Source organism: Ursus arctos, unplaced genomic scaffold (assembly GCF_023065955.2).
Source record: "Ursus arctos isolate Adak ecotype North America unplaced genomic scaffold, UrsArc2.0 scaffold_31, whole genome shotgun sequence".
NCBI lineage: Eukaryota > Metazoa > Chordata > Mammalia > Carnivora > Ursidae > Ursus > Ursus arctos.
In genome coordinates this window covers 19,174,227-19,192,552 of record NW_026622997.1, presented here as the reverse complement: position 1 = coordinate 19,192,552, position 18,326 = coordinate 19,174,227, and the positions used below count along the sequence as shown (strand labels likewise).

Below are 18,326 nucleotides of genomic sequence, written 5' to 3'. Positions count from 1 at the left end.
AATTCCCTTTTATGTTTGATGGTGCCACATGATAGGATAATACCGTGGCTCACTCTTTTCTGACCAAGCTTAAGATCTTAGTGAAGTGTAAGAGGTAGGAGTACCTACATGGGAGATAAACTTCCCCTGGCCAGTAACCTGATTCGGTCTTACAGGTACGAAGGTACGGATACCTATCATCTCTTTCTGTTTTTCAGTATTACCCTTCTTAAGCAAAGCAAAAATGATTGACAGAGCCAGTAATTAGTACGTAAAACAGTTTTTTTTGTGTGTCTGGATAAAATGCACCTGGATGGTATTTGGAATGCTGTTGCTGATAACAGTAGCTAACATTCATAGCACCTGTCATAGGTCAGAGACCATGAGGTGCTTTGCAAACATTATCTTTAATCCTCACATGAACTCTTTAAAAGTAACTATTATTATCCCATTTTTCAGCTAAGGAAAGTAAGGCTCAGAGAGACTGTTAATAAGATGTGGATCCAGGATCCCAGTCCCAGGGATCATGTCCTCAGTGGGGGATGAGACAGGATGGCAGCTATCAATAGCCTCATGAACTGTATGTTCTTTTTTTTTTTTTTAAGATTTATTTTATTATTTATTTGAGAGAGCATGAGCAGGAGGGGCAGAAGGAGAGGGAGAAAGAACGTCAAGCTGAGTGCGGAGCCCAGTGCGGGACCTGAGATCACCACCTGAGCCAAAATCAAGAGTGGGACACTTAACTGACTGCGCCACCCAGGGGCCCCTCGTGAACTGTATTCTGAAAGCCCTGGCTGTTACAAGTATCTCCTGGTGTCACTGTTCTGTTACTTCTGAAAGCGCGGCTGGAACAAGAGATTCTGGCTCTTAAGAGAAATGTAAAATAGCTGTGGTTGCCCTCTGCCTCACTTCCCCCTTGCGGGTATAGTAATGACCTTGTCAGGCCTTTGATAGCTAACTAGAGAAACAGCCCCCGAGACATTTGGGATTTTCTTTGTAGCCACTTTATTTTGGCTTCTCTTCCTGCATCTGTCTGAGTCATTTGCTTTAAATTGGTTGTGTATTTCTTTGCAGATAGGAAAGCCTCCCTTCTTTTTTTCCTAGTTGGGAGTAAACTGTGTTGATAGATGTTCTTTGTTGGATATCAGTTTACTGATTAAATGCATTTTTGCTGCAATTCTAATTATTCTCCTAGTTAATTCTGCTTGGGAAATGCAGTTTATATAAGTCTTTCTTAAAATAGAACATGCAGGCCTCCCTCAGATGTTGTGGGTTTGGTTCCAGACCACTGCAGCAAAGCAGATATTGCAATCAAGTGAGTCAAATGAATTTTTTGGTTTCCCAGCGCATATAAAAATTAGTTTATACTATACTGTAGTCTGTTAAGTGTGTAATAGCATATGTCTAAAAAAATGTATGTACCTTAATTAGAAAACACTTTATTGCTGGGGTGCCTGGGTGGCGCAGTCAGTTGGGTGCCTGACTCTTGCTTTCAGCTCAGGTCATGATCTCAGGGTCCTGGGATCGAGCCCTGCATCAGGCTCTGTGGTCAGTATGGAGTCTTCTTGACATTTTCTCTCCCTCTCCCTCTGCCCTTCCCTTTAAAAAAAAAGATCTTAAAAATACTTCATTGCTAAACAGTGCTAACCGTCACCTGAACTTCCAGTGAGTTGTAATCTTTCTGCTGGTGGAAGGTCTTGCGTCCATGTTGCTGGCGGCTGACCGGTCAGGGTGCTGGTTGCTGAAGGTGGGGTGGCTGTGGCAAGTTCTTAGAATAAGACAGTAATGAAGTTTGCCTCATCGATTGACTCAGACTTTCATGAATGATTTCTCTGTAGCTTGTGATGCTGTTTGATAGCATTTTACCGACAGTCGAGCTTCTTTCAGAATTGGAGTCAATCCTCTCAAACCCTGCCGCTGCTCAATCCTAAGTTTATGTCATATTCTGAATCCTTCATTGTCATTCCAACAGTCTTCATGGCATCATCACCATCAGATGGGATGAGAAGCTCCCATCTCAGGAAACCACTTTCTTTGCTCATCCATAACAAGCCTTTTCTCGTGAGGTTTGATCATGAGAGGGCAGCAGCTCAGTCCCATCTCCAGGCTCCACTTCTGACTCTAGTTCTCTTGCTGTTTCCACTTCCTCCATTGATATCTTGAACCCCTCAGAGTCATCCCTGAGGGTGGGAATCAACTTCTTCCAAACTCCTGTTCGTGTTGATATTTTGACCTCTTCCCATGAATCATGAATGTTCTTAGTGGAATCTAGAATGATGAGTTCTTTCTGGAAGATTTCCAATTTGCTTTGTCCTGGAATTACTATTTATGGCAACTCTAGTCTTACAAAATGTATTTCTTAAATAATAAGACTTGAAGGTTGAAATGACTCCTTGATCCATGAGCCCCAGAATGGATGTTGTGTCAGCAGGCATGAGAACAACATATATCTCGTAGTCCTTCTCCACCAGCTCTTGGGTGACCAGGTGCATTGTGGATGAGCAGTCATATTTTGAAAGGAATCTTTTTTCCTGAGCAGTAGGTCTCAACAGTGGGCTTAAAAGAGTCAACCATGTGGTAAACAGATGTGCTGTCATCAGCTTTGTTGTTCCATTTACAGAGCACAGGCAGGGTAGATCTAGCATCGTTCTTAAGGGCCTGAGGATTTTCGGAATAGTGAATGAGCACTGGCTTCAACTTCAAGTCAGCAGCTGCGTTAGGCCCTAACAAGAGAGTCAGCCTGTCCTTTGAAAGTCAGGCATTGACGTCTCCTCTCCAGCTACGGAAGTCCTCGTTGGCGTCTTCTTCCAGTAGAAGGCTGCGTCATCTACGTTGAAAATCTGTTGTTTTGTGCAGCTACCTTCACTAACTCTCTCAGCTCGATCTTCTGGAGAACTTGCTGCAGCTTCTCCATCAGCACTTGCTGCCTCACCTTGCACTTGGTGTTCTAGAGATGCTTTCTTTCCTTAAACCTCATGAACCAACCTCTGCCAGCTTCAGACTTTCCTTCTGCAGCCTCCTCACCTCTCTCAGCCTTCACAGAACTGAAGAGAATCAGGGCTTGGCTCTGGATTAGACTTTGGCTTAAGGGATGCTGTGACTGGTTTGATCTTCTGTCCGGACCACTCAAACTTTCTCCATGTTGGCAATATGACTGTTTTGCTTTCTTGTCATTCTTGGGTTCATTAGAGTAGTACTTTTTATTTCCTTTAAGAACTTTCTCTTTGCATTCACAGCTTGGCTAACTGCTTGGTGCAAAAGGCCTGGCTTTCAACCTATCTCAGCTCTCAACATGCCTTCCTCCCTGAGCTTAATCATTCCTAGCTTTTGATTTAAAATGAGAGACGTGTGACTCTGCCTTTCACCTAAACACTTAAAGGCCAATGTACAGTTATTAACTGGCCTCATTTCAGTATTGTTGTGTCTCAGGGACTAGGGAGGCTCCAGGAGAGGGAGAGAGATGGGGGAACAGCCCGTTGGTAGGGCGTCAGAACATACACACAATATTTATCAGTTAAGTTAGCTGTCTTTTACGGGTGTGGTTCATGGCATCCCAGAACAATGACAGTAGTAACATCAAAGATTACTGATCACACATCACCACAGTAATAATAAAGTTTGAAATATCGTGAGAATTACCAAAATGTGACATAGAGACATGCAGTGAACAAATGCTGTTGGAAAATCGGCACCAATAAACTTGCTCAGTACAGGGTGGCCACAACCTTTGAATCTGTAAAAAAACACAGTATCTGTGAAGCACAATTAAACGAGGTATGCTCGTATGGAGCTCTTTTTGAAGAGCTAATTCTGTTGCCTTAAAAGATACCTCTAAAATCTAGGTGGTTCTCATATGTATTGCCAGTCTGAGTTACCATTAGCATTTGAAACGCATGCTACCTTTGGTTTCATTGTATTGCTGTTATTTGTCTGATATTTATACTTAGTAATGAATGACTCACTGTAGGACAGATAGTCAGAACTGGAAGTCTGAAGACCTCATATCTGGTGACTTAGAGTAAGCCCCATAGAGAGGTGTTTTGAGTTGAGATTTTAGGTAAGCAACTTAAACATCTTGGACCGGTGCTGATATTCTTTACAATAGGAAAATACTATAAAGCCAGATTTGGTGGGGTAGGTCATATAAACATATATCTGTATCATTGGTATAGTTTATGAATTCATTTTAAGGAGTTTATGTCTCATTCCTAGGTAGTGGAACCAGTGTTTTAAATATTTGCTCATATACTACCAGATTCTTTTATTTTTTGGCAGCCTAGGAATATCTCTTATCTCCTGAATACTTTGATGTAATATTATAAGGCTTAAATAGTCAAGCAATAATTTAAAAAATTTTAAAAACTAGAAGTAGTACTGATGTGTATGAAGTCACAGGATTCCCCTAACTTCTTTGAACTTTGTGCTCTTTCCCTGTCAGATCTAATACCATATCCAGTCAGTCCCGCCATCTCCCGGGCTACGCGTCCTTTTTAGTCTTGCTCTGCCCTTTAGACTGTCTGCCCTTATTACACAGTCAAGGACTTACATGATGTGAGCAGTCTGAACCTTTGATGATGCTTTTAGCTGCCTTATCCTATGGCTTAATAAATATGACTCCTGATTACATAATCCCCCAGGAATTGTGAAGTAATACTGGATAATCCCTTCATTTTTTTTTCTTCAAATGGAGTGTGATCCATTCATCTTACATAAGCCTGTGTAATAGATAATTACTGGTAGTTTGACATTTAAAAAAAATGATGAAGATACTATGGAAACTAGAGAATAAGGGCTGTGGATTCCTCTCACACCTGAGTTTGGATCCCAGTTCCACAACTTCCTGTGAGACTCCATGCAGGCTTCTTGACTGCTCCAAGCTTGTGTCTTTGCACAAAGAGGATGAGAGTTCCTGCCTCAGAGGGTAGTTGGAGGGTTGAATGAGATGGCAGATGTGCATAGAGCACTCAGCTCAGTGCTTAGTACCTAATGAGATATCTACTGTGTGTCATGGGCCCTCTGTAGGCTTGGGGACTACAACGCCGAGCAGGACCGGGTACCTGCCATCAAGATGGCGGCATTCTAGTGGAAGTCTCTGTAGCCTTTGCAAATTTACAAAACCACTGTTCTTTGACAGAAGGGTTTGGATGGATGTTACACAGTTGAGCTTGTCCTGTAAGATTAGGTAGAATGCAAAGCCGCAGCATGAAATGTGGTAGATGAACAGTGTTGTATTCTGAACATTGCTAGAGCGGGGATAAGAAAAAAAAAAAGGAAGGTTGTCAACCAATTTCTATACACGTCCTTCTTCCGAAAAAACCACAGTGTGCATTTTATCGTAAAACTGGTAAAATGTGTGAAAAGTATTGAATTCTCTTGAACTTCCACTAGAGGGTAGCCTAACCCTGTTCCTTTATTGAAGTTTAGCCTATCAAGGGCTCTTCGGAGTTTTTGCTCTTGCTTAGTTTATTTTAAGTGACCTACTTTGAAAAGACTGTTCTCTTCTCCCAGAACAGAAGAATCTGTGAATTCTTAGATAACAGAGTACTGTAAGGGTGAAAGCCATAGACTGAGTTCGGATCTTTCTTTTGATCTGACCTAACCTGATACATCGTTGTTTTGCTGTCGTTATGGAATTTGAGAGCGTCTAGCAGGGAGACTGCCACAGCCACAGGTGTTTCGTGAACTAGAGTATTTTATTGTTCAGGTTACTTTCTGGGATTAGACTCTTCAAGAGGCACATTAACTCTCTTTAGACACCTTTTCACGTGCCACACAGATCTCGTTTGTTCCATAACGGCGCCTGCAAGTTAATGCATTTCTTCAGGTTCCTTGTTACCACACCATCATTGCTGTATTATCTTATTACATAAAAGGGTAATGTAAGCATTTGAAGAATCTTTCAAGCCTTTTAGTACCTGGCCTCTGTGACCTCTGGGTTCGAAACCAAAGATTTCTTTCTCCCTCGAGGCTCATTGTTTTGTTAGAAAAGTACTCATTAAGTATGAAATAATTTTAGTGCGCCACCCATTCTTCATATATGAGCGGTTACACTACAGATAATACGGATTTCAAACAAATGGCACAAAGAAAAATTCCAAGCAGAATCGCTCTTCCTCTGGGATGGTCTTCTCATAAAGATTTGTGAAGCTCTTCGCTGCACAGCTGTCAGGCATTCCCAAATGGCTTTTCACAATAAAATTCCACCCATCTTTTCCACTGATCCCTAAATGAGACGTATGCTGTTGTTATAGAGAGCAGAATGGTCAAGTTTGAGCTTCTTGTGAAGGTGTCTGTGGAGCCCTGCTAGTGTTTATGTACATGTGTTCTGAGTTTGGTTAGCAACTTTACTCATACATGCGATTCAGTTTGTAATGGGAAATGAGCAGGATGTGACAGGGGCATTCAATTTCTGCCATTTAAATGCAATTTAAAATATTCAGAGTACACATCATCCATCTGCTTATAATTATTTAAAGGGATTTTTAAAAAGTTTTTAATGTAAAAATGGAAGAAACTTTATTTTTGTCAATATAGTTCTTCTATATTTGATTACCGATTTCGAGCTAGTTAAGCATGAAGATGGAAAATTTCCATTGCTTCTGCTACTGTAACTTACTGATAAAGGAGCCTGGTCTGACATACTAAGAACAAAGTACCATCATGTTGCCTAATGTTTTCTAACTTCCCTTCCCATGTTTAATTTATCCTTTTACAAAATTTAGCATAACCGCCTAATACTTAAGTTTGCTTTTTTGGTTATTATTTGATGTTTTAGTGGGATAGTCATTCTTAGTTAAATTCAGTAGACTATGTATTAGGGGATACAAAGATGCAAACATACAGTTATTACCCTTAAGACCCTTACTGATTCCTGGGGCGCCTGGGTGGCACAGCGGTTGAGCGTCTGCCTTCGGCTCAGGGCGTGATCCCGGCGTTCTGGGATCGAGCCCCACATCAGGCTCCTCCGCTAGGAGCCTGCTTCTTCCTCTCCCACTCCCCCTGCTTGTGTTCCCTCTCTCACTGGCTGTCTCTGTCCTGTCGAATAAATAAATAAAATCTTTAAAAAAAAAAAAAAAAGACCCTTACTGATTCCTGAGAGAGAATATTCCAGAATATGCAAATAGTTGTATAATATCAGAGTATAAGCTCTGTGTGAGGTTCAAAGGTGCACGGAAGCGCAGAAGAGGGAAGGCAGGCAAGCAGAGGCACCTCAGGCCTAGACAGGGTCAGAGAGGCAGGAAGGTGCCCGAGTTGTCTTAGAGTGGTGAGTGGTCCTGAAGGAAAGTGGGAGTGAGATTGGAAAAGTAGGTGGTGGGCCCTGGGGGGTGATAGGTTTCTGAATACTAAGTTAAGGTGTTAAACTGGATTCTTTTTTTTTTTTTTTTTTTTAAGATTTTATTTATTTATTTGAGGGAGGGCACGAGCAGGGGGAAGGAACAGAGGGAGAGAGAATCTAAAGCAGACTTCCCACTGAGCAGGGAGCCCGATGTGCGGCTCAATCCCAGGACCCTGAGATCATGACCTGAACTGAAGGCAGACGCTTAACTGACTGAGCCACCCAGGTGCCCCTAAACTGGATTCTTGAAGTACTCGGAACCTTTAAGTTTCTAAAAGGAGAAAACATAAATACTAATTTGGTGATAGCAATAAAATGGCCACTGAGTCTCCCAAGCATTTCAGATCTAGATTTGCCATTCAGAAACACAAGAACACGATGTTGTCGGCCAGTTCAGAAGTGCGTACGGTTTGTTTCTTAGTAGTAGTTCCAGGTTGGTACTAAACCAGTCACATGTTTTACTTGGTCACCATTTTATCAACACAAGAATGAACTAGGGTGGCAAGTTTAGTATGTATCTAGAAGAGAATTTCTCTCCATAAGAAATTAATTGGTCTGCCTAGGTATCAAGTCATTTCGTTCAAGCTCCTGGCCTCATTAGCTCTCTCGTCTACCAACAGAGCTAGACTCTAAATAGAAATTGCCATCTGTCCAAATAAAAATTAAAAAGGGAAAAATTATATGTATATGTAAATGTATTCAAATATAGAACAGTTATTGATTCCATTATTTATTTTCTTTTTAGCAAAACCATTTCAGATTTAGTCCGCCACACTTATAAGGGATCTTAGGTCTAACAACATAGTTTTGAGCATAATTTATAGGCATGTGAGTTTGCTAGAAAAAAAATGAAAATTTTATTGATATTTTCGTATGTTAGATCCTTAGGTGTTTACAACATGACCATTTCTGGTCTACAAAATTCTTAGATGACTTTTAAATGGGGCACCAGGGTGGGTCAGTCAGTTGAGCGTCCAGCTCTTGGTCTTGGCTCAGGTCATGGTGTCAGGGTTGTGTGATTGAGCCCTGCGTCAGGCTCCATGTTCAGCGCGAAGTCTGCTTGAGAGTCTCTCCCTCTACCTGTCTGTCTGCCTGATCTCCCCCTACCCCCACTGGCCTGAGTGTCCATGTTTAAAATCTTTTAAAAAATAAATGACTTTTATGGAACTTAGATAATTTTTTTTTAAGATTTTATTTATTTATGTGACAGCCAGCGAGAGAGGGAACACAGCAGGGGAGAGGGAGAGGAAGAAGCAGGCTCCTAGCCTAGGAGCCTGATGTGGGACTCGATCCCGGAACGCCGGGATCACGCCCTGAGCCGAAGGCAGACGCTTAACGACTGCGCTACCCAGGCGCCCCGGAACTTAGATAATTTTTATACAGTTTTTTCTCTGCATTTTTAAAGTCAATTACTGTCAAGTGCTAAGTTACGTATACTTTGTATGCATGTTTATATGTAAGCGTGTAGCGTTTATATACTTTGCCCCATTGGACCTTTTTGACAGCTTTGCAAGATGTGAATTGTTAGCCCTTTTTTCACTGACGAGATGTCTCACCTCATTGTAAGGGGCAGAGCTGGGTTTCCAAGTTGGTGCTTCAAAGCCTTCCTCCTAACCAGTCCCCCTTATGCTAAGGGTACCAGTGTAACATGCATGATACTTCAGGAACCAAGTAGCTTAGAGTTAAATGGATTCCATATTAAATTTAATTATTCTAGTTCTTATCACTAATCAAAGTGAAATAGCCTTTTAAATAATCCTATTAGCTATGATCGCCTTTTAAGACCCCATCAAGCTAGTTATAACAGAAGGAGCTGAATATTGCTTCTTCAGGGCCAGTAGTCTTAGCTCCGAGACTGAGACTCCTACTCGTTTTTCCATTTAATTTAATAACAACAACAACAAAAAACAATAACATAAACAGCAATGAATACAGTAACATCATTTTGCCGGTTTTCTCCCCACATAAACTCTCTCTGTACCATTCATGTCATTATTAAAAATCTTGGATTTAATTTAGATGCTGCATATTGTTTCAGGTGAGGCTTTCCATCATCACATATCACATATATTAACAGTCTTTTGTGGCGCCTGAAGATACATTCAAAACTGTTATGAACTGCATGGTCATCAGCCCTTTGCAGCCCTCCCACGGGTTTACAGTGACCTGTCAATATCTGTCAGTACCTGAACTGTCTTTGAAAAGGAGTGCTAAACTGTCCTCACATTTTCACGTTTCAGAATTTTATTTCCCCGCCAAAACCATATCTTTAAGCCCTAGGCCCTACCAAACAGAAGAGGGAGGTTTTATGGATAGCACAGATATTTAGTCAGATCTTTGGATCAAAGATTACAAACAGGCCAAATTTTGCATCTTAATAAACCTAAAACTACAAGTTGAAATTTGAGGAGTTGCTTCTAATGCAGATGGTCCAAAAGCTAATTTGGAAAGTCCCGTGGAGGTCGAGTGGGCACACGAAGGAGTTAGATGCTCCCTAATTGTGTTTAGCTATTTATGTGAAACCAGGACTGGAAGGCTGCACCGCTAGCTTGCTCCTTCTCTCCTGCCCCTTCCCTTCCCCACTGGGTGGCTGTGACTTCCAGATTTGGGGGTCAGTCTGTTGCTGGGCCTTCTCCTCACCTCCCTCATCTGTGTTAGACGCCACTCTTGAGTTTCCTGAGCACTGCATGCCTCACTCTGCCAGGACGTGGTGTCATTGAAATACGTCTCTCCTCCTACTTTAAGCTCTTTGGCACAAGGACTGTCTTTTTCATCTTTGTGTCCCAGTATGTGGCACATGTGGAGTTTGGTAAATGGCCACAGTGCTGTTGGAATTCTTTAAAATCTTTGACCTCTAAAACTTCTCTGTTGTTGGAGGAAACAACCAGCGCTCACTTCTACGACTACGAAGTCTTGGTTCACCTAGTACCCTATCAATTCAAAATTATTGTAGTGCAGGAGGGACTCAGTTTTGACTCCCGACTCTCCTTCAGTCGCTAGGTGACCTTAGGCAAAGCACTGAATTAATTTCTGCAGGCTTTGGTCTTGGATCTTTTAAATGAAGGCTTTTACTGGAACATGCTCTCCATGTTCCGGTAAAGCTGCCAAGCTCTGTGGCCTAGAGGCACAGTAGAGACCACAGCGGTCTGGTGGGCAGAGCTGAGTCTCTTCCCCACCACCCGGTGACCTGGGCTTACTGAGTGTGTCTGTACAGCTCTGCAGTGACTTGTGAAGATTGATGTCTGTCATTCACCAGGGCAAAACAAATGCTCTGCTCAAGTAACTTGGAATCTCAAATTTTAAATTATGTCTGGTATAATTTGTGTTAATTATAATTTGCTATATTCTCATTTGAAAATTGGTTACTCACATGTGGTATATGGGATCATTAGAATATCACCTTAGATTAATCACGATGCTCTGTTTCCTCATCATCCTGGTTAATAGAATATTTAAAGTATTTTGGAAAATTACACGTTGCAAATGTTTGAAGTATAAAAATAAACTCAAGAGAATTTGAAGTACATTTTAAAGTTGGTCAGTGTATTTTATTTTGCTTCAAGAAAGCTTAATAAAGAGTATTATATAAAGGCAGAACAGTCTTAACAGTTTAAACTTTTAACTTTTGGACACTTTTCCTTTTCTCCATGATCGACGATTCTAATTTTTTACATTTGTTTCTTTTTTTTTTTTTTTTGGACCTTATGTACTTACAGCTCATTTAGAGGCAAGCTTTGAGGAAGTCGAAAACCACCTGCTGAATCTGGAGGATTTATGTGGACAGTGTGAATTAGAAAGATACAAGCATATGCAGTCCCAACAATTGGAAAATTACAAGAAAAATAAGAGGTGAGTTTGAAAAACTGATCAACAGTATTCGTTTTACATGCTGGTCTTTGTAAGTTTGGGCCGATAAAAGACAAAAGCTTGCGACACGTGAAGCTCCTCCATTAGCTTTCCAGAGCATGACCTTTATAGACAGATACATTTTGGTACCACTGTGTGTTGGCGTTTTGTGGAGATGAGCTCTGTAAAGCTGAGGCTGAGATGAAAGGTGGAAGGAGCAGAGCAACAGGCAAAGCTTTCCCAGAAAGCAGGAGCCCTGACCTCATTTTCTCCAAGTGGCATATCCTGAGCCGCTTTTTTCCTTTTCTTTCTTTTCTCCTCCTTTAATATTAGAGCAGGAAGAAAAGGAACCTGCACCCAGGCTGGGAAAGGGGCTCGTGGGGTTTGAATCTCAGCTTGTGTCACATACGGCTGGGAGGCCTTAAGCAAGGTACTTGATCTCTCTCAGCCTCAGTGTCTCTAGCTGATAGTGAGGATGATACTATACCCACTTTGTAGAGTTGTCGTGAGGCTTAAATGAGGTAAGAGCTACCAGGTACAGTAAGTGCTCTGTATTAGTTATGATCATAACTGTTGTCATGGGGCTGAGAGGAACTGGACGCAGAAGAGAAGCCCAAGGGTGACAGCTTGTGGAACGAGCTGCAGCATCCCAGCTCTTGCAGTGCCACCTGGGGCAGGCTGGGAAGGTCCACGGGCGGGGTGGGGGGCAGGGAGTCCACGGTAGCTGCTGAGAGTGCCTGAGATGGTCCGTCGTCTGCCCCGCGCGGAGCAGGGAGTGGAGCTGTGGGGGGGTTTGTGATAGGTGCAAGAAAACAGAAGTCATGGGACGGGAGTCGGGCTGAGGGCTAAGAGCAGATTTGGAAGGAGAGGAAGAAAGATCGGGTGGACAGAGTACCCTATTGATTTTAAGGTTATTGGTAAACTGAGTCGTTCTGGATCTAGGGTGTGGCAATAGAGGAGTGGGTTGTCGACATGGACGGGAAGTGCCGATCACTGACATACAGGAGGTAGAAAAAAGTGAAGCTAATATGTAGGTATCGTAGGTTATCACACTGATGTCATAGTTTTCTAGAATAATGCCAAGGGATGGGGCAGAGTTGAAGTGGAGTGTTCTGAAATTTTTGGTCAGGTCCATGTGTTCCTAGGGCTGGGTCTTAAGTGTTAATGAGCCGAAGGAGTCACCTGGGTGTGCTTCAGATGCAAACTCCTGGGCTTCACCGTTGGACAGCCCCGGTTCCCAAGTTAATGTCAATGGTTTTGCTGTAGACAAGCATTCCAGGTGATTCTGACGTGGGCAGTTCAGGGAGAGACCTTTGAAGAGACGGCCAGGTGGGCCTGGGGTTGGGTGGTATGCAGGCTTCTACGTGGAAGAGCTTCAAAAGGGGCCCCAGGGAGCCGTGGATAAAACTGTTGCCAGAAGTTTGTAAGTCTGTGAATTTTTCTGGAGGTGCTTTCTGTAGATTGCGCTTGCCTACGGAGATTACAGGAGGGTGTGTGGCAGCATTAAGAAGGTAGTCCTTGTCAAAGATAGGACTTTTGAATGAGTGGGTGAATGCTGGGACCCCGCGGCTTTCAGACTGAATCACGGCACATGAGAGATGAAGAACTTTCTCTCTAGAAGAGAACAACACAAGGTAGCAGAGTTAGAGATGGTTCGGCTGGTCTGCAATTTTAAATGAAAAAGTAGGGAAATAGTTTGTTGCAAAGGTGTTAATCGTGTAAGTTTATTTATGATACAGGAAGTTTCAAGGAGCGTAGTAGGAAGGCTTAGAATCTTGAATGGAAATTTTTGCAGGAAATTGGGTACAGGTCATGTGAAACCTAGAAGTTACATGATTTCCTCATCTGTAAACTGGAGATAATATAGGACCTTACAGGGTTATGTTAAGGATTCAGTTGGTAAAGCGCTCAGAATAACGCTCAGCGCATGGTGAATGCTGCGTCAGGTGATAAGCATGGGCTGACTTGTGTGATTACTTGTACAGCTGAATCGATGGGTTTTCCGTATTTGTGCCAATTATGCTTTTTAGCTAGTTGAATGCAAGAATTATATGAATATTGTGGGTTTTCTATCCATATGCGTTAATATTGATTGTTTTAAACAGGGTATCTGATACTTCAGTATGTAAAATTAAATTTCAGGTTTTCATAAGCTAAGATGATTAGATAGAAAAAAATAATAAGATTTGGAACGATGAGGTTTTATATCATTCTTTTCTTCACTTTCACCCAGTGACTTACCTGTATTTTAATTAATGCATTATAATTTATATGTTATAAAGTGAAAGTTAATTTTAGTGTTTGGAGAGCAGCATTACCCATACTTTGAAAGCCAAAATGTACTGAATGGGTCTTAATATGTGTCACGTAATTGAAATGCAGAATATTTGTCTTCTAAGAAGTAGAATTATGTAGTAGAAAGAGTGTGTCCTTAGAGTCAGAAGACCCAAGTCCTGGCTCCGTTGGTTACGAACTTGGGTGTTAAGTCTTACCGATAACATAAACAGTTGATTAACACATACTTTGTATGTCATATGTATTGTATGCTGTACTCTTAGAATAAAGTAAGCCACAGAAAAAATGTTACTAAGAAAATTGTAAGGGAAAATAGATTTACACTACTATACTGTGTTTATCAAAGAAAAATCTGCATATAAGTGGGCCCATGCCATTCGAACCTGTGTTGTTTAATGGTTAACTGAATATTGAAAACAGATGGGTTCAGTGAAAGTCTGCATATCAGACAGGGCTGTTTCAGCCTCTTTCCTCACTGGCTTCCAGAAATCTGGCAACTACACTTAAATCCCCTGTGCAAATTATTGGAGGGTTCATCTGAGAAATTGTCCAGCCCGCGAGAAAAGACCTGCCTGTGTGGACATTTGGGGGGAGTGCTCTGATGAAAGAGCAGGTCTGCGTCTAAGCACCCTCCCATGCTGAGCTCCACACTGTGTTCGTGACTTCCAGTCAGCTTTGTGGTGCCTCACTCTTAAATATGAATGGACAGCTGAGGAGGGATACCTAATGGAGGAAAGCTTCTAAAGTGAAAGGGACCAAAATAAACAGAAAATAAACTAATAATAATTTAAAAAAACACACACACACAGAGGAATGAGAGACTATGAGGGGAGCATAAGGAAACTTATACACAGAAACCGTAATGAATAGCCTCAGATATTCAAGGCCGCCATGTTGGAGACCATTTTGAATTTATGAGACTTGAACAGGATGCTACAGGAAAGGAATAACGAGAGACAAGAAAGAGCTCTTAGAAATAAAACATACAATAGCGGAAGTAGTAAACTTCCTGAAGCATTGGGGGATCGTGTTTGGCCTCTACATAAAACAGCGAAAAGATAAGAAAAGCGAAGAATGTTGAGAAAATTAGAGAATTCATTGCTCTGTCCAAGCTCTGACTACTAGAAGCTTCAGAAAGATAGAGGGGGGGAAAAGGCAATTTATTAAAGAACTAATACAAGGTAACTGTTCAGATATGAATATAGGAACGAGTTTGAAAGGGCCCACCAAGTACCTGACAAATTGAGTAGAAAAAGATCCATTTCAATGCATAGTTTTATAAATTTCACTGTGCTGGGAATAGAGGTCATAAAAGTCTTCAGAAAAATCATAACATTAAGGATCAGGAATCAAAAGGAACTTGAGCTTTTCAGCAGCACTGCTGGAACTGGAGAATGATTTTCACTTTACATTTACATAGCAAAATTTTCCTCCAGTGGGAGGAAATGGTCATTTCCAGGCGTACGGGGGCTTAGATTTTGCTCATGCGCACACTGTATCAGGAAACTGCGGGAGGATATGCTCCACCGAAAGGGAATAAACCAAGGAGAGGAAGAATGGGCAGAGAGAGACATGAATTGCAGTGAGGATTCATCCAGTTCAGAAGAGAAACATTGGGAATGCTCAGGGGGATGGCAAAGAGAAGTTTGAACAGGCCTGGCGAGCAATCCACTGAAGAAGGAAGACCTTCTGGAGGATTCCAAAAGCAATATTTCCAAGGGAAAAAAAATGAAACTAATAGGTTGTCTGATAAGCTTGATCATATTGAGAGTTTTATAAGCTCTGATGGCAAGTCTGATGATGAATTAGTGATAGGGGTGATGTTTTAAAAACAGGCCAAACAAGGCAACTATTAACACTAGGGGAAAACACAGCTTTTCAAGAAGAGAAATAAAACACCGTAGGACTCCGTTGTAAACAGTATTTGTAGAACTCTGTAATAGCTAACGTGGAGTTAGGCGGGAATTGTGATAGAACTTACTGGAAAGACGGTGGAGAAGCTTGCTGTATTGCAGGCTACGAGGGAGGGACTGAAGAAAGCTCATCCTCGGCTTCCACATCAGGAGATCAATATGTAATATTTAAAATAGAAAAAAATGAGTAATTATCAGTGTTGGCGTATTATTTAGAAATAATGGATGTAAATACCAGAAAGTAGCCAAAAGAATGGAATGTGGTTTCTTGTGAAAAGTGGGACAGGAGGCTGGACAGAGCTGGGGCAGGGAACTCTGGTCTCTCATAAATAAACCCTGTGGGCACTAGTTGACTTAAGGAATGTACATGGTGTTATTTTAGTAAATACAAAAATTGAATTAAACACTCTAGACTGAGAAGATTGCCACTGACAAAGCCTTCCATGATCAAATAAGATCCAGAAACACTCCGTCCTGTGTTTGCCTCGTGGAGCTTTGTAGTACATGTCCGTGCATTCGGAATTCTGGGAATTCCTATAGTAAAGAAATTTGTTTAACTCCGCGTGTCACAGCTTGCTTGCTCACAAACCAATCTGTGCATAATACACATTAAAATTCCTTGACTTGGTATTTTCTGTGTTATATACACCATCTGAAAAATTTTTAAATAGTGGTTCCCCAAACTAAACTTATCTGATTCCATGGGGAAGAGCTTCTTAAAAATAAACCACCTTCCTTTTTAACAAGATGCCCTACAATCTAAACTGATGACTTTTCTAGCTCTAAAGATAATGTGTGGTTGGTAACAAAAGATTGGCTAAATGGTGGGTGGGTGTGTGGGTGGGTGGGGGGTGGGTGTGTATTTAAAACATCTACATGCTGGGGCGCCTGGGTGGCTCAGTTGGTTAAGTGTCTAACTTTTTTTTTTTTAAGATTTATTTATTATTTATTATTTGAGAGAGAGAGAGAGGGAGGCAGGGAGAGAGAGAATGAGCAGGGAGGAGGGGCAGAGGGAGAAGCAGACTCCCCACTGAGCAGGAAGTCTGACACGGGGCTCCATCCCAGGAGCTGAAGGCGGATACTTAACCAACTGAGGCATCCAGGCGCCCCAAGCATCCGATTCTTGATTTTGGCTAAGGTCAGGCTCTTAGGGTCGTGAGATTGAGCCCTGTATCAGGCTCTAGCCTGAGTATGGAGCCGGCTTGGGGTTCTCTCTCTCCCTCTCCTCCGCCCCTCCCCCACTGTGCACACATGCATGCTCTCTCTCTCTTTCTCTCTCAAAAAAACTATAAAAAATAAGTGTGCTGTGTAACACAATTTCTTTAATTATAAATAAAATGTCTGCATACTCTGCAGATTTCCAGAAAATCTGGTGTAGACAGCTGGACGGGATGGGGAGTATAGGGGCGTAAAGGATAATTTCTTACATACCTCTAGGGCTAAGAGTCTCTACAATAGGCATTTTCTCGCTTAGCTTCCATCAGAGCCTGTGGGTGGGCAGGGCACCAATTATTGGAGTTAAGGAGGAAACTGAAGTCCAGGAAATCAGGATCAGCATCAGAGCCAAGGTCTCCAGTTACCTCGAACTTGTCTTTTTTTTTTCTTCTAAGTTGCAACACACCGAATCAGTCCCAGCCGTTGATACCAGTGCATCTGTAGTTCAGCATGGGTGTATGCTATTCTGTCCTACATTTGACGTGCATTCCCAGTACAGAGAATAGCTTCCAGCTCTCTGTAAAAGGAGGACAGGGTCTGTTCCCAGCAGTAATGATGGCTTACAGGGGCAGTGACTCTCAACCGTGGGCAGAGGGAAACATACCACTTTAGAACACTCCTAGGGAAGATCCCAATAGCTCTTCTGTACCCTTGAAAAACATTTGAATGATGGTTCAGCCCAGGCGTTTCTGCAGTGAAGAAGGACATCTAATGGTTATCTGATGAAAGTGACATACGAGGAGCTGTACAGTCATAGAGGGAAAATACCCATAAATAGTTTTTCTAATAACATCTGTATATAGAGTGATGTTACTATTACTGATACCTTTTATAGACAGGAGTAGACACTGGCTTGATAAATAGTAAAACACTGTATAGTGGACAGAATGTGGTCCCAGGCAGAAGACAGGTGCTGTACCAGTGGCTGAGTTGGCAGATTATTCAGAAGATGTGTTAGCCACACACGCCTGATGCATGGATTCCTTGCGATAGGAAATAAACACTTTTCATCCGGTAAGAAGAGTTAATATTTTATTTTTGTTTTCTTTTTTTATTTGAGTATAGTTGACAAGAGTTAGTATTTTGTACATGAGCCAAAATAAAGACAAACACACGTTTGTCTAGCCAGCAGTTAGAAAAATGGACTTGAGATTGGGGAGTACAGCTTTAGTCATGGTGTTTGGGGCGTGACAAATGTGTAACGAAGTATTCCTTTTTTTTTTTTTTTTTTAAGATTTATTTATTTATTTTAGAACGAGTAGGAGGGGCAGAGGGAGAGAAGATCTCAAGCAGAGTCCACACTGGGTGTGGAGCCCGACCTCACGACCCTGAGATCATGACCTGAACCAAAACCAAGAGTCAGATGCTTAACTGACTGCACCACCCGGACACCCCTGTAGTAAAGTATTATAATTTCTGGTGATTATGTAGGATTTGAAGAAAATAAAACAGGATGATGTTCTGGTAGTAAGGCAAGGGGGAGCTGCTGTAGCCAGGGTGAGCAGGGAACGGCCTTCTGAGAAGGCACACGAGAAGCAGGACCTGAATGGGAGGGCAGCCATGTAAGGACCTAGGATTGCACAGTTCCACACAGAAAGAACAATAGGGACAAAAAACCTGAATCATGGGGCTCCTGGGTGGCTCAGTCGGTTAAATGTCTGCCTTCGGCTCAGGTCATGATCTGAGGGTCCTGGGATCGAGCCCCACATTGGCCTCCGTGGGGAGCCTGGCTCTCTGTCTGC

The 18,326-nt window shown here is 42.0% G+C and overlaps 1 protein-coding gene across 1 annotated transcript in view; it reads left to right on the top strand.

Annotated features, from left to right (window-relative positions):
* The window catches only part of DTNBP1 (dystrobrevin binding protein 1), a 121,881-nt gene that overhangs the window by 33,702 nt on the left and 69,853 nt on the right, over positions 1-18,326 (top strand). Inside the window, exon 6 of the mRNA XM_026511529.4 lies at positions 11,032-11,164. Within this exon, the coding sequence (XP_026367314.1) occupies positions 11,032-11,164 (133 nt within the window). The remainder of the gene's footprint in view (positions 1-11,031; positions 11,165-18,326) is intronic.